This window comes from Scophthalmus maximus, chromosome 16, assembly GCF_022379125.1.
Source record: "Scophthalmus maximus strain ysfricsl-2021 chromosome 16, ASM2237912v1, whole genome shotgun sequence".
Classification (NCBI taxonomy): Eukaryota; Metazoa; Chordata; class Actinopteri; order Pleuronectiformes; family Scophthalmidae; genus Scophthalmus; species Scophthalmus maximus.
Window position 1 is genome coordinate 19787227 of NC_061530.1, and position 16308 is coordinate 19803534.

The 16308-nt window shown below is 45.3% G+C and overlaps 1 protein-coding gene across 5 annotated transcripts in view; it reads right to left on the bottom strand.

Moving 5' to 3' along the window:
• Positions 1-139: 139 nt before the first annotated feature.
• LOC118287803 (KAT8 regulatory NSL complex subunit 1) overlaps positions 140-16308 on the bottom strand; it is a 28497-nt gene continuing 12328 nt past the window's right edge. For 2 of the 5 annotated variants that reach the window (XM_035613370.2, XM_035613371.2), the window contains 13 exons: positions 9588-9729; positions 9409-9492; positions 8208-8317; positions 7609-7732; positions 6030-6195; positions 5522-5677; positions 4841-5053; positions 4507-4661; positions 3617-3756; positions 3430-3487; positions 2841-2953; positions 2507-2759; positions 140-1955 (listed from right to left, as the gene is read on the bottom strand). In XM_035613370.2, the coding sequence (XP_035469263.2) occupies positions 1725-1955; positions 2507-2759; positions 2841-2953; positions 3430-3487; positions 3617-3756; positions 4507-4661; positions 4841-5053; positions 5522-5677; positions 6030-6195; positions 7609-7732; positions 8208-8317; positions 9409-9492; positions 9588-9729 (1945 nt within the window). In that variant the 3' untranslated portion in view covers positions 140-1724. The remainder of the gene's footprint in view (positions 1956-2506; positions 2760-2840; positions 2954-3429; positions 3488-3616; positions 3757-4506; positions 4662-4840; positions 5054-5521; positions 5678-6029; positions 6196-7608; positions 7733-8207; positions 8318-9408; positions 9493-9587; positions 9730-16308) is intronic. The other 3 variants (XM_035613374.2, XM_035613373.2, XM_035613372.2) reach the window with 3 other exon arrangements.

Genomic DNA, 16308 nt, shown 5'->3' on the forward strand with positions numbered 1-16308 from the left:
GAGAGGGAATCCGGCGTCGGCCATTTTGAATTTGTGTTTCAATTCGTTCACGTTATTTAAAAAGACTCAGTGAACATTTAACGCAGCGGTGATTTCGGGCAGTTGACGCTCTGAAGGACTTGAGGCCAGAACACGTGCACCAAGTTAAACATAAATGTTTTAATGGTACTATTTACAAAAAAGAAAAAACAAGTCTTGCTTTTTGATTAGGTTAAACTGCTGCAACAATCGAACAGGTACATCGACATCTTCGCTCAACTACAAAAGAAAAGAGGAAAAAAACAGTGATTGAATGGCTGCGGCATAAAAAGAGGTGTCAAATGAAACAACCATAGGATTTTTTTTTTTTGCATAGCAATTAGGGAGGGAGGAGGGGAGAGGGGCGGGCAGAGTGTGGTTATATGGACGAGGGAGTTCGCCCTGCGACACAAACGTCTGGATCCGATTCTTTTTGAGAGTGAAACTATTGAACGGCAGAGAAACGTGATTCCCTTCACTTGAAGAACCTGAGCTCAGGGCGGCGTCTGACGGAGAGGAGCTGCTACATCGGAGACGTTCTGCAGGACGAAGGGGAACCAGAGGAAATAAAAGTTTTGGGGGTGTGTGTTTTATTTTTAAGTCTTTATTTTTTGCCACAGTTTGACTTTTTGTGATACAGCAAAGACGGAGGAAAAGTGAAACGGAACAGATGGTGACGAGTTACACCCCCCCCGCCCCCTCTCCAACGAGTGGGAAGTCTGTGTGCTAAACATCAGCATGTTTTTTTTCCCCCAGCATGCAGCAGCGCTTCCTGAAAAAAGGGGCAAGTGCTCATAAAGACGCCCCCCCGGTCCGGTTCTGTTCTGTTCGCCGTCACCCTCTTTTTAAAAAAACAAAACAAAGCGACAACAGAAGAGTGAAGAGCCTGCGGGGACGAGACGGTTCGACGAGGAATGATTTTTAAACTACTCCAGAAAAGGAAAAACAGAGAGAGAGAGAGGCGAGAATGTGTTGTTACGCTGGAACAGACGGAACAAATACAAATCAAACATGTTCAGGAATGGACAAGAAAAGAAAGACGAAGGGAAGCAAAGCGACATAACGAGACTTGGCAGTTGGAGAAGTGCTCTGGTGGTTTTCAGGCGACCTCTAGGGGGACGAGGGGGGAGGAGCCACATCTCAAATGTACCTGTTTGTTTGGATGAGGGGGGCGGGGCTGGGAGGAAAGGGGGCGGGGGTATTTTTTCTTGTTTTGTTATTTGTCACTCCACTAAAAATGTACATGGGAATTACAAGCAAACTAGTCGATAGAAAACACCCTTTGGCCATATTGTTGAGGAGTCCGCTACATAGTGCGCTACGAGTGAACACGCCACGTACGAATCACCACTACGCCCCATGTACATTGTTTAGTCTACTACAGAAATCACTTTTTGTAACGTGTTGTTTTATAGCTTTTTTTGGACTTTTTTTTAAACGTTTTTATCTTTTTTTACATTTATCCTTTTTTTCCTGTGACAAAAACAAGTGTAGGGAAAAGGCTTCTATCTCCATAATGTTCACTAAAAACTGTGAAAGTATTAGACTGATGTTTGAATATCAAACAACAGGAACCCATTTAATATCTTTATTCTGCTTTGAGGTTCTGCTTGTTAATGCCAGAGAGGAGCAGTGGTGGTGGGGGGTCGGGAGGCTGGGCTGTGTGGGGGCAGGGCGGGGCCGGCCGACCTCAGCCTGTCAGTCATTCATCGGTGGGCGGAGCCCTTCAGTTTGGGGCCGAGGCCCCCGCCGCTGCCGTCGTCGTCACCGCAAGGCGGATCCATGTCGTCCGAGTCCAGACGCCCGTAGGCCGTCGCTCGGCAACCTGAGATGCTGCGCATTCTGGGCCGGATGTGGAGGAGGTCGCCCTCCGGCTCGGGCTCCAGCGGCGGGTCCTCTGGCATCGGGAAGCTGCGGCGCTCCCACGGCGCCACCGTCTGGAAACACGAGAAGTTCATTAATGACGCTCAGAAAAAGAAAACATTCAGTTTCTTTTCTCTTTGTGATGTTTGAGGGTAAACTCAGATCAATGACGGGAGGAAACAATGAATCTGAAAATATCATGGACTAAAATAAAAATTAAAGTGTTTCCATCGTTTTCTGACCAAACAATGAATCCAGAAAATCATCAGCATCTACAAAGTCGTTTCATTTCACCATCACTCGTCCACAAGGATGAAATCATAAAGAAAATTAAACTCTCTTCCTAAGAGTTTAAAATTAAATTCTGCCTCAATTTTATTCTCCTGTGATGACCTATTACAGGAGCCAGCCACTACACTGCAGCGCGCCACCAGGGGCGGGGCTTATGACCTACACTGCAGCAAACCTACAAGGGGGTGGGGCTTATGACCTACACTGCAGCCACCAGGGGGCTACCATGATGATTTGGCTTCACTTTTGGGAAGCTATCGTGTCGGCCATCTTTATTCACAATCAACAGCTACAATCGAAATCCCGAGTGGACTCGAGCGTCGACACAACGTACCCGTTCCTCGAAGGTGAAGTCTGGCGTGGAGCAGCGCGTGTCCTCGCTGGACAGTAGGCGGTGGGAGTCCCGTGAGCAGGGCGTGTGGGGGTTGGAGGTGGTGTCGGGGCTGGGCGGGCTCATGGGCGAGGGCACGTGGCTGTATTCGTGGAGCAGCGGGCAGTGTCCCGGGTCCGGGGATGCGGGCTGTGGGGTGGGGGGGTTGGTGCCGCACAGCAGCGGCGTGGTCCGCCCGTCCACGGACTTGTACGACCTGCGGGACGAGGCAGTTCACGGTGAGACACGTTCAAACACAAGTTAGTCGCTGTGTGTGTGCGAGCATGGAGGTAACGACCTGCTGCCTCGCCTCTTTGCCGGAGCCAATGCCATCCAGGTCCAGCGAGATCGCTCCTGGTCCTCGTGGGGCTGGTGGAGCTGGATGAAGGCGGCGTCCGTCAGGTCCTCCACCTGCAGACATAAAACACCGTCAGGACCCCGACACACCGCTCACCTCTGAACTTCAGTCAATTATTAACCACGTAGAAAATAAAGGTAATGATTTATGAAGCTGGTTACTGAGCAAACAGGTTAAACGAGTTCACAAAGTTCAACTCTAGACTTTAAGATTCGAATAAGATGAATCCATCTTGGATTTTTTTTTTGTATATATATACATATATAATGGCAATTATTTTCTGAGATTTTATGAAACATCTGAATTTAATCCTCCATGAAAATCATTTAAAAACATTTAAAAAATCTGACCACCAGGTGTCACTCTTCCTTCACTGCCACATGTTCTGAATTAAAAATATTAAGCTGCAGGTGAAATGTTCTGCATCTTTCTCCCATAAAACCATAAACCTTAACCATCACTTCATCTCCTACAGTTTATATATCTATTGAATCTTTATTTTAGATCTGTTTAGACAGTAATCACTCGCCTCCCGCTCGTCGTCCTCTTCAGTTATCGGCTGAGAGAAGATGTCCACCGTTCGCCAACTGCACAGATGGACAAATAAACGTGAGGATGGGAATTTGGCAGCTATGAAACATGATTCACAAACTGAATAATACTAACATTGTGAATAAAAAAAATAAAGGGAAAGATTTAACTAAGTCCACGTTTACCTCGGGGTGAGAATCTCTTTGTATTGTAGCTTCTCCACTCGGGTGGTGGCGGCCACAGACATGGGGATGACGATGTTGTTTATGTCGAAGGAGCTTTCACCTCGTCTCCTCTTGATGGGCTGCTGCTGCTGCTGCTGCTGCAGGGAGGAGGGCGAGGAGAAGATGCATAAATATTATTATACATAAAAAGCAAACTGTCCTTTCAGTTGTAATGAAATCCAAAATGGGGGAAGGGGGGAAATGTGTCCTGCTGCTGTTCGTGAACGCGTCGGACTCAGGGACGATTTCCTGCAGTGCATCTTCTTCGTATACGTGAAACGGCAAAACTCCGGAAAATGCCCGGCGGAAAAAAAGGTGTTTCCGGACATTTTCCAAAGTTTGTGTCCGAGAAACATCCTGAGATTCTTCAGAGTGGAACATCGTGTGCAGGTTCAGTCTGGGGACGTCTTCGCTCTCACGCCGCTCGAGTCGTCCTGATCGCCCGCGGAACCCGAACCCGGTAAAAACAACCTGCTCTCTGGCTTCGCTTTGATATCGACCGTCGGCACGGGAAAAGAAATGGTTAGCGCATATTTCTGATCCATTTTGTTATCACGCAGTTAAATGAAGCGCTGCCGGATCCTCGGATACGAGACGTGTCTCTGGCAGCAAGTTTTCTAAACAATAAAATATTTATTGAAAGCATTCGAATCATAGTTGGATTATTAAATCACGACACCGACTCTCCTGAGCATCAAAGCGTTTTAGCGCCTTAAGAAACATCGACCACGAGGTTCAAACAGGAAGCTCCTCGTCCGACGTCTCAGGGAGCGGCTCTGCTTTAGACACCGCGACGAGCCAATAAGAGAGGAGGAGAGAGGCGGGGCCCGGTGCTGGTGGTTGTTTCTTACGGGCGTGCTGGGGACGCTCTGGCCGCCGGGGCCCAGCGGCGTGGAGTTGTCTGAAGACGTGGACAGCTGACGTGTCAGCGGGCTGTGGAGGGACGAGTGCATGTTGGCCAGAGTTGGGCAGGTGCTGCTCGAGTCCAGGAAAAGTTTAGGGGAGGCTGCAGGAGAGGAGACACACACATTAAGACTGCTGCTCGCTCTTGTTCTCCTCGATCCTCGGGTGAAACTCATCGACAGGAGAGCCACGAAATAAATAACACTCCGAGTTTCACTTTGTCAAAACCAGGGAAACCTTTCAGCATTAAACACGTCTTTCAGTCCGTCGGTCAACACTCACTGTCGGCTCGGTCCAGCGACGGCTCTCTCAATCTCTTGCGGCTGTAGTTCTTGTCGAAGGGCCCCAACGCGGTGGCGAGCGTCTGCAGCCGCTCCGTCTTGCACACGGCCTGGCCCTCCAGCCTGGCGGCGTTCAGCACGCCACCGCCGCCCACGCCGTCCACCGTCCTCGGCTTCTCAGCGCGGTTCTTGTAGTGGCCCAGTCCTGCAACACCAGGAAACCAGACAAGTTTGAAATGTTAGATGAAGAGTTGAGGTTTTAAATTTAGCTCAGTAATTCGTAATTCATAAATGTAAACACACAAAAGTGCGTTTCACTATTAAAATGACAGTAACAATGAAATCTACTGTGGACGATGTGAGAATGTGTGAGTGAAGCCGAGCATGTGGTCGTCTCCTCTGACTCAGGGCCTTTTCTCAAAAAACACTTTCTGGGAAAAAAAGTGTTATGAAATAATAAAAAACAGCTGGATTTAAAAAAAAAATGTTTTAATAAATTGACCTGAAATAAACTGCTACTGTGAAAAGAACCAGGAAAAACAAACATTTGACAATAATGAGCCCAGATTTGACTATTAACAAACTAAATATAGATATAGTTTCATTATTTCACTGTGAGGATTTGTTATAAACGACCTAGTCCTTCAGATCTGTGGCTCGGCGGTCGAGTGTGTGGACTTACTGACGGCCATGAGCGAGTTGGTGAACTTGTGCTTCTCTTTGGACGAGGACAGCTTGTGTTTGAGCGAGAGCTTCTTCAGCGGTTTGCTCCGCTCCAGCGACTTGGTCTGCCACTGGCTCTTCATCACCTGCTGCAGACGAAGGCCGATACAAACGTCTGCGGTAGGAAACAGAAACACAGCGTTATTTCATAAAATGGTGAGAAAAAAATTGTATTATCAAAATAGTTGGCGATTAATTTAGTAGTAGATTACTAATGGATTAACAGTTGAGGCTCTAATTTCAACATTAGCAAATCACAATGAAATGCTCGATTATTGATGAGCCAAAAGAGAAGTACTACTGTATGTGACCTTATGTCAAAGTAACTATCGTCTTGTGGCTGTAAAGACAACTTTGTCATGAAACATTAATGTTCCTCCGGTCCCGAAGGAGGAAAATACTTTTGCAAAAAAAAAAAAAAAAAAAGAAGCAAGTTGGACTTAAAGCCGAGAGACCCAGACACTGACCGTCGGGGAAGGAGAGGATGGGGTGGACGCCAAGATCCAGCCTCGACAGGCGCTCCAGGGTGGGCAGCTCGTACTGAGGCTCCTCTCTGGGGGTGGACCAGCCACCGCACATCACACAGCTGGGGTTGAGCCGGCAGTTACACTGGACACAGCTGCTCCTCGGCGCCTGCGGGCGGGAAGAAGCTAACCGTTAACCATGTGAGGCCAATGTGGTCGATATTCAGAGACGCTCCTTCAACATTTAAACCAACCTTCACTCAAAAAAGTGTTTTTTTTCTGTCTCTGTCCTCTAACATGTCTGACATTGACTATAGCGACTCGTATCTGGTGTTTTCACATTCCTCTCCTGGAGGAGGAGATTTCTGTGTCACTTCTCTGCAATTTGAAATTCAAATGAATCCTGTTCAAGCTAGATTTGGTACTACACAAATACAGAAAACCAATGGCTGTCGAATATGCAAATGTGAGGCAAAGAAACCGGAAACTTCCAGTGCAGCAGATGCAACGCGTCATGAGAGGACGGCAGGTGGCAGTTGGCGTTAGCATCAGCAGCATCCACGAGAGGATGGCTGGTGTCAGCAGACAGTTAGCGTTAGCATTAGCATCCACGAGAGGACGGCAGGTGTGCAAGCAGACCGTAAGCATTAGTAGCTAGCATCCATGCGAGGACAGTAAGTGTGTTATCAGACAGTTGGTGTTAACATTATCAGTGGGTGAAAGTCTGAATCTCTCCGATGTTGCCTCTAGCCATCTTGTTGATCACATTCTTCCACCGGTCAACCTAGCGTGAGCAGCGGTGGTGGGCAGGGCCTGTTATTTGCATATCATGAATATTCATAGTCTCAGAATTCCTCAATGAGGGAGAGAGAGTGGATGGTTTTCAGCCCCATTTCAGAGGGTTTTTAAAAACTTTTTTTGGGGTAAGCAATGTTTAACAAAATATTAGGCATAGCAGATTATTTTTACATACTCAAAAACGTGACTGGAGGGGGACTTTAATGAATCACAGGAGTTGAGTAAACGCTCCCGCCTTTGATCTTGATAAAAAATGAATAAATCAGGGCTGATATCTGGTGCAGATCTTGCAGATTTAAATGCCGTTTCATAAGCAGACTTTTTTGCTAGTTGTACTCGTAGAACCGAACAGCCTCAGTTTTGTGCCGACACTATAAATTCATGAATTAAAAAAGGGGCTCGTTTGTTGAATGTCACTCACCACTGGATGTTACTGTTTTCAGCTCTGCCATCAACACTTCACTGTCCCACAGAACTGGAAGTTCGTTTCTATTTTTTTTCCTCCACTAAAAACTTGTGAGTTGTCACAAGGCCGATAACTCGTCTTTGTTTTGTGACCGAGGGGAAGTTGCCCTACTTTCTTTCACAATGTCAAGCGCCTCTTGTTCATTCAGCTACGAGCAGAGGAACTTATCGCTGAGAGCAGCGCGGACGCACAACGTCTCAGAATACCTGTGCAACCGAGCAGAGCTTTTTTGCAACCAATTTCAGTATCGAGCCTATAAAAGGAGCCGGCTCCTCTCGGTTCCCCATCGGGTGAAAGCACAGTGTGATGTCAACCCACCTTGCCGTGGAGGTTGGGCACCGTGTTGGGCTGAATGAGGCGACGTCGTCGACAGCCGACGAGTGGTCGAGTCCGCGCGGAGACACACGTGCTGTCGTGGGCCGACGGCTGCTGGTCCGACATCCTGTCCCCACCACAGAGAACATGACGTTACACACATTCAAATTAAATCTAATACTCATCTAACTTAGCATTAATATTATGGTATTTACTGGTAAATATGGCTGCAATTGACGATTACTTTCACAATGAATGAATCTGCGGATCTTCTCCATTAATCAATCTGTTGTTTTGTCTATACAATGTCAGGAAACAATGAAAAACACTAAATTCTCCGGCGTGACGTCTTTTAACGTCTTGATTCTGTCTGATTAACACTGAAATATATCCCCTAAATAATTGATTACATTTAATTTGCATAAAACAGAAAAGAAAAGCTGAAAGAAGCAAAAATGTTTCTGCATTAAGAGAGTTACAAAATTGTAATCATGAAAATAATAGCTTAGTTGCAAAAAAGGAGTTTTATGACTATCAATTTATGTCATACTTAAAAAAAATAACGAAAAACCAATTGCCAATTTATTTTCGGTCAATCATACCTGCTGAGGACGCCGTTCACCGGTTGTCCGTTTTGACCTTTCCACGGCCCGGCCTCCGTGTTGGCGAAGTGGGCGGGGCCAGTGTGCTCCAGCCGCTCTGAGCCGACGTCCTGCAAATCGACAGATAAAGAGACGAGAGTCAGCGCGGCTGCAGCTCGTGGTGCTGACAGGAGGAACCCGGGATATTTTAGGAAACTACAAAATGGATTATTCAGACTGGATTTGTGAAAATGGTCTAAAAGTGAAGAAACATCTTCTGCACCAGATCACATTAGCACAATCGAACCTAAGTGAAGTCTCATTTCACTTATTCCAAACTTTCGCAACACAGCCATATTTTCTTCAGATTATTTCTGCTTTAAAAAGATAATCTGCCTCTTGAAGACACAAAATCCTAACGCCCCCAAAAAACTGAACATATAATCCAGCGTGAGATTCGAGGCCTCATCTGCAGTTGTTCCAACGCTTGTGTAAACACGTTGGAACTTATTCAGACTCATCCTGTTATAGACGATGTGGAAATGACTAAAAGTGCCTTTGTCTGATTCATTCAGACCGGAGGGCGAAAAATACACATAAATAAATCATCTGCTGGGAACATTTCATTTCCGCCAGACGCTTTGATTTACATGGACAGACGAAATTAACATTTTGAATCATTATCAGGTTTGTTTGAATAGAAAGCGAACACGACAGTCAGCAGATTATATTTACCTGGTCAGACGATTACTGAGCTGAATAAACGTTTACCTTAATATAGCTTTATATTATTTCTACTTTTACACTCAAAGGGAAGGTCATTTACATGAGCTGAAATGTTATTCACACAGCACAAACATTCTATTATAAGAAAAAGAAAAATATCCTGAAGTATATGAAGTTTTTAGGCGCATTAAAACTGAGATTATTAAATGAACTGCCTCTTCTTCCAGCTGCGTCGCAATTTTTAATCATAACCACAAAATATCACCGAATTAAAAACAACAAGCAAACTGTCATTTTATTTCCCATAATAACCAAAAAGATCCAAGTGAAACTTCCCGACCAGGATGTGGCATAAAATGTAGAAGAGCCAGAATTGTCACATCTGCTTTTTTTGCACTGGGCGTCAGTTTGGATTATATTTTAAAACCTAAGAGACAGATTGTGATCAGCTGTAGGTGAAGACCCGCCCCTGTGTGTTCACCTTCGCTCTGCTCACCTGACTACTGAGCGGCTCAACCTTCACCGCCGTCCCACCTGCAGGCGCCACGCCGGGGGAACCGCCTCCCAGCTCCACTAAGCCCTGTGGAACCCAGAGCCTAGTGTTAAAACTATTCTCCATCTTCTTCATCATGTACACAACTTCATAAACATCAGAGACAGTCGGCGTCGACTGACCTTGCTGGCGCGGATCTGTCTGTAGATGTCCGTCTGCTGTCGGATGCGGTACTCCAGGTCCGAGATGTGGGCCTGCAGCCAGTTCCAGTGGCTGATGATGGCCGCTCGCTCCACCGTGTAGCGGCTCTCCGCCCTCTTCCATCTGGGGAGGGTCCGAAAGAGACCAAGACGGTGAGACGGTGAATGAAAAAGGTGCAGTAACATTCCGCGTTTTAAGATTCTTATTCTTGAATCTCATCATATTTGTGTACGAGTGTAACATTTCTCAAGATTTCAGAAATAAATGATTAAAAAATAAGTGTGGTCATGTGTTTACTGTAGGGCTGCAAATAACGATTATTTTCATTATCGATTGATCTGTTGATAATTTTCTCGATAAAACGATCAGTGGTTTGGTCCATGAAATGGAGAAAAATGTTGATCGTGTTTCCCAAAACCACCAAGACAATATTTTTTGATCCTCCTCAGAGGTTCAAAGAAACCAGAAAATATTCATATTTAAGCTGAAATCAGAGAATTTAGACCTTTTTTTCATAAAAACTACTCAAACCGATTAATTATTGATTAGTAAAATATATGCAAATTAATTCAGTAGTTGATTACTAATAGATTATCTGTTGCAGCTCTAGTTTACAGCTACATGAGGGTGCGTATGTGATCATAGAATTCAATTCCTCTCAATCAATTCCTTATGATTTTATATATTACAGAGCTTCAACCGTCAGTCACTTACTCGTCGGATAAACAATACGAAACTATTTGTGATTCAAAACATTTGTGAGGACTAAACAAATTAGCTGTTTTCAGCCTTTTAATAAAAATATTTGCAGATTTTATTTGTTATAAATCAGTGTTGACTGAATATTTTTGCTTTTAGGTAAAAAAGAAAAAGATGCAGAACCATATGAGGATGTTTTCTGCTTTTTCTGACATTTTCCAGACTCAATGATTTAGTGAGAAAATAAACAGCTCTGCTGTAACAGACGTAGACGAGACAAAATCAAATCATTCTCCACAAACACACTTATCACAGAGTTGTAAGTGGTGGACGTCTGTTTTCATGAATCGTCCCGTCGAATATAATACACTGATAAGAAAAAAAAACCCTGGGATCATTTGAAGCAGATTATTTATGGAGCCTGGGAGCATTTCCTCCGTCAGACTGCAGAGGTCAGTGAATCAGCATCTCAACAAAGCTCCCAGCTGAGCACAAAAACCTCTCTGATCAGAGAAAACACCAGAGTGATGAGACAAAGCGTCGCACACTAGGGGTTCGGATGTGAACCGGGCGGATTTCCATGTCGCCGCTTTACTTACGTGTCACAGAGTCGACCGAGAAGCGGAGAAACTCCATTTTACCAGTGTGACACACAGAATGGGCATTTCAAAAGGCAGACATGATGAGAGGAAAATGTCTGCTCCTGCACCACACGGCAACGGCCACAGTGGGCGCCGTTTCCCCTCAGAGCGCACACACGCACACACACAGTGACCGCGGATGAACAATGAAAACAGTGAGTCAGATGGCAGACAAAGATAGACCGGTGCACACACTCTTCGGTCTTTTCTCCGCCCCACACCCGACTCTCCGTTTTTCAATCTGCAGAGAGCTCCACCAGGACGGAGGAAGTGGACCGAGGCTGGTGCTCGGAGGGAGGGAGGGAAGGAGGAAGGGGGAGGAACAGAGGGGGAGGACCAGGACTGGGAAGCTCTTGCAGCCTGGTGAGGAACAGACTGGCTTTAAAAGCAATGTACAGGCCACATGAGCTGGAGGACGAGGGGGTGAGGGGCTGGGTCAGGAATCACAGACAACCAATAATCTAACCAGGAATCCCGTCTCATTGTGGAGCTCCGAGAAGAGACATCAGCCTCGAGTCATGAGTCCTCCCTTCACTCTGCATCACAGTATGAAGGACACTGCTGCAGCGTCTCTGGATGATAACATTTCATATGGATGCTGTACAGACTCAATCCTGTCTCTCTCTCTCTCTCTCTCTCTCTCTCTCTCTCTCTCTCTCTCTCTCTCTCTCTCTCTCTCACACACACACGCACGTACTGTGTGTTCACAAACACTGCAACCCTCCCGAACACGCCCCATGGCTGGTGCATCAGATCAATGCACTGGCAAATTCATTTGGACCCCGCCAAGTCCCTGCGGAGAGGCTCGTCTCAAACAACAATGGCGACGACGACAGGAAGTGTGTGTCTCACCATCTACTGCACAAAACACCTAGGCCTGTGAGTCTAGATTCACCGATGGTCAAGCAGAGGGAGGATGGACCAGGTAGAACGACACCCCCCCCCCCCCCCCCCCCCCCTCCAGTGGAAAATCTGGATCTGGAGGAGATTCATGTGTTGGACGTCTTGAAAACGGCCTTGGTACAAGAGGCAGAAGGAGGTCGTCGTAAAGGTCACACGAAGGGGGCAAAGGGCGGGAACTGACAGTTAATCGATTAGTAATCTACTCCTAAATTAATCGCCAACTGTTTGGATAATCGATTAATCGGTTGCAGTAGCTTTTATGACCGAAAAAAGTCTGAATTCTCTGATTCAGCTTCTTAAATGTGAATATTTTCTGGTTTCTTTGTTCCTTGATGACGGTAAACTAAATATCTTTGGTATGTGGACAAAACAACGAATTGATTCATCAAGAAAATAATCAACAGAGAAAATAATCTGTAAATTGCAGCCCTACACTTAGTTGTTTGGTCCGACATGTCAGATTCATTAACATTAATAATCTACAAGTGAAGATGATAACGACGGGATGTTTAGTCAAAAATACAAACACACAGGCGTCAATGACCTTAATCGTCAGTAACAGAGGAGGAGGAGGAGGAGGAGGGGTCAATGGAGCAGCATTGAGGAAACACCCCCTCCTCCCTCCCGACACCAGGATCTCCATCCCCCTCTAAACCAGGACATACTTCCCTCCCCCCCTCTCCTCCTCACACAAAGCACCAGCGGCAGATCAGTACGGCCGCCTGCGTTTTCTGTCCCGTCAGCACATTCTCCATTGTGGAGCTTCTCTGGGATGCAGGGCACAGTACGTCGTACGGCGGGTCGCCGCCGCCGCTTTACCGTACCGCCACGTTCGAAACCAGCACGGGCGGACACGTGTTCTCCTGATACACACAGGACTAGAGCTGCAACAGTTAATCGATCAGTAATCGACTACTAAATTAATCGCAACCTATTTTGATAATCGATTCAAGTAGTTTTTATGGAGAGAAAAAAAATTCTGCTTCTTCTTTGCTCCTCTATGACAATTAACTAAATCTCTTTGATGTGTGAACAAAACAATTGATTCATCAGGAAAATAATCGACAGAGAAAATAATTTGTAAATTGCAGCCCTACACTTCGTTGTTTGGTCCACAAAATTTCATAAAATTGTGAAAAATGTCAATTGGGTTTTCCTAAACCCCCAAAATGCTGTTTTGTTTTGTCCACACCAAAGATATTCAGTTTACGGGTACAGAGGAGCAAAGAAACCAGAAAATATTCACATTTAAGAAGCTCAAATCAGAGAATTTGGACTTCATACAAACTACTTGAACCGATTAATCAATTATCAAAATAGTTGCAGATTAATTTAGTAGTTGATTACTAATCGATTAACTGTTGCAGCTCTAGTTAAGAGAACACATCTATCTTCTTATGCATGATGTCACAGCTCCCGAAATTTAAGTGCATTTTTAATAACAATCTCTTCATCTTCTCCTCCTGTGTGTTTGTTAATAATGGAGTTCTGTGTATTATCTTTCCGACAGGTGGGGAAGAGATTAACTTTGTTTGTTTTGACGCCTGTAATTACACTGTACACTCCACAACACGACCATTCGAGACATTAATCTGCCGCGATATTTTCTGTCCGTGTTGTCATCACTCGGCACTGAGAGCAGCTGTGTGAAGTCGGGTGTTTATACACGAGTGTCCTGTTTGAGAGTTTATACATTATACTTTATTATCACGCGCAGGTTTTTATCAATGCTGAACCTGACGGCAGCATTGTGCGCCCAATTATGCATTTTATAATAAACAGTTTTACCAGAATAAATGTCTTGCATCTTATTGTTTTTCTGTTACGATGATTAAACAATCATATCGCCATTAATCTGTAGAAAAGTGACATTTACACTCCATTTGAATGTCCAGTTTATAAAATAAATCAAGTGAGAGATAGTAGTTTTCTGAGCTAAAATCAAAACATGTTAGTATTGACAAGATAAATATCAATAAATACCACGAGGTACAAAGAACTGAGCTGCTTGCGTCTCATCTCTGCCTGTAAAAATAACTGTGCTCAGTTTAGTAGAAGTTCAAAGTGCAGCTTTTCATTTGTCCTCAATCAGACCTGGTTCCTCGTATGTGCAGATATATAACTGTAACTATAACAAGTCCACAAATATTTTTCTCAGACTGTTACAAGAAGCAAGGGCAGCACTGGTCTCTGAAGCTAACATGCCTACTCCCAAATGCTTCCTGTCTCTGCAGAGCTTTCAAAAAGCAAAACACAAATTTCCCAAACAGGATTATATGAAGCCATTAAAGCCAAGTTGTGATCCAGGCCACATCTAAATACTGAAATATCAGGATATTAAACGTGTCTAGGCTTAACTGGATTCAAGTTTTAATTAAGGTCATAATTAGGGTTAAGGGTTCTCAGTGCAGCTGCACGTTCCATTAAGGAAAACGTGGCTTAAGCTTCAAATGTGGGGAAACATAATTGATCAGAAAACATTCAACCGAGCACAGTGTCTGACTCGGTTTAATCGACAATGATACTTTCACGTTTGACTTGTGTTCAGTCTATGAAACATAAATCCAGAGGAACACAAAACAATACAAACACGTGCTCCTCAACGCCCAGTCAGTCATTCTTCATTCTCAGTAACGAGGAGGAGGAAAATCAAAGCAGCAGCTGTCAACTAAATGTTTTTCTTCTCTCGAGTCGGGGATTTTCAAACCCCGCAAAAAAGAAGTGGAAAATCATCCACATAGCAATGAGATGTTGTACAGGCTTTATTCAGATATGCCGGGTTGGCCGGAGTTTGACGGGACAGCTGCTCAAACACGGGAGGAAGCGGCGTCAGAGAGAGAGAGGCCGACAGGGTGTGGGGCAGCAGGAAAAACCAGGGAGGGCAAATTCAGCCTGAGAGCTGCAGTAGTCATTACATAAAGGGGGGGGGGGTTATGTAACAGCCTGTGGGTTCGTGTTGAGGAACTTGGGCCGAGTTTAAACGCATCCAGATGTGTCAAACAGGACAGAAACCTACACTCTCACACATATGGAGCAATGAAATGGAAAAAAAAAACATAGCTGAGCTCCTCGGACTGCAGAGTAATGCTGAGCCATGAGCATGAAAGGCACGCTGGAGTCTCAGCCTAGTTACCCTACTTCACGAGCAGCAGCAGACGGGCATCCGAACCGCCCTGTTGCATAAAGACCATACGACAGGCAACATGCAGTTATGTCATCTTCCAGACGAAGCGGGCAGCAGGCGTGGACACACACTTTCAGGCAGTTTTTGCCGTTTGATCTCAGAGGTTTTTATTATGTAAGATCTGAGATTTCCTGATGAGCATTATTGTTGCCCACTCTTGATGATTTTTAGCGCGCCTATAAGACAAGACCGTTGGTGAATATTCCACATCTAATGAATCCGCTGCCCGTACCAACACATTCCCATCTGAAAGCGAACAGTTCCCACACCTCGGTGGATGTCACGTTCGCAGACGGGCCCTGCAGCAGGAGCACGGCGTCAGATGCTGGCTGGCGCCCCAATCCTCAGAGATACGGGAAACCACGTCTACGGCGGAGACGGGGATTAGCTGCTAGCGGCGACGCTGCTGCTGCTGCTGCTGCATCCAAACCAGCGGCACAAATAGGTTGTTTTTCCAACGCTGCCGTCAACTCGGCTGACGTTAAATAATTGAGGTGCTGCTGCCTGAAGGAGACATTACATTGGCTGTAGTGTTGACGGGCGCAGAGCGGTTTAAAGCCATTAATTGGTAACTGAGACAAAATGTCAGTTGTGAAAATGAGACATTATGGTTTAAGTACTAGACTGACGTTGTTTGAGAGTTCCTCCTCTGCAGGGTTGGGAACTGAAAACCAGTTTTCAAATTGTTGTCAGACGGATCATCATTGTTCTGTGTTCACACCCGACGCAACGCAAGTTTTCCGTGCAATGACATTACATAAAAAAACTCAATGCAAAGACACGAGTGGGCGCGAATTTCGTTTCACTCGCACGAGTTGAAATATTTGAACTTGTGCAAAATATGTGCGTTGTCCTCCCCAAGTTGCCGTCGTCTGACGTCCTGACACTGTATCTGAAACGGAGGATAAATTGTGCACCTCCAGCTCAACGGAGGGAAGAATAGGCCAATAGCAGCAGTGGGTTGTGTTTGTCTGCATGAATAAGCGCAATTGATCCTGTGGCCAACCTCGTGCGAGTATCACAACGCGAAAATTTGCTTCACGTTCAACTCAGCATTTAGTCGCCTGCTCATGAAGGAATCACAGAAGGACAGTTCTAAATTTCCAAGGCAGGCGTACATCTACGCTGCCATCAGCTTCTGTAACATTAACACAACAACTCTAGAACTTCCGTCTGTTTATTTATGCCTGAATTGAAGGAGTGTTGTTGGGAGAAATGCAGGCCAGCGTCACACGTGTTCTAATAAAAACGGGATTGGACTCGTGGCTGTTGAAT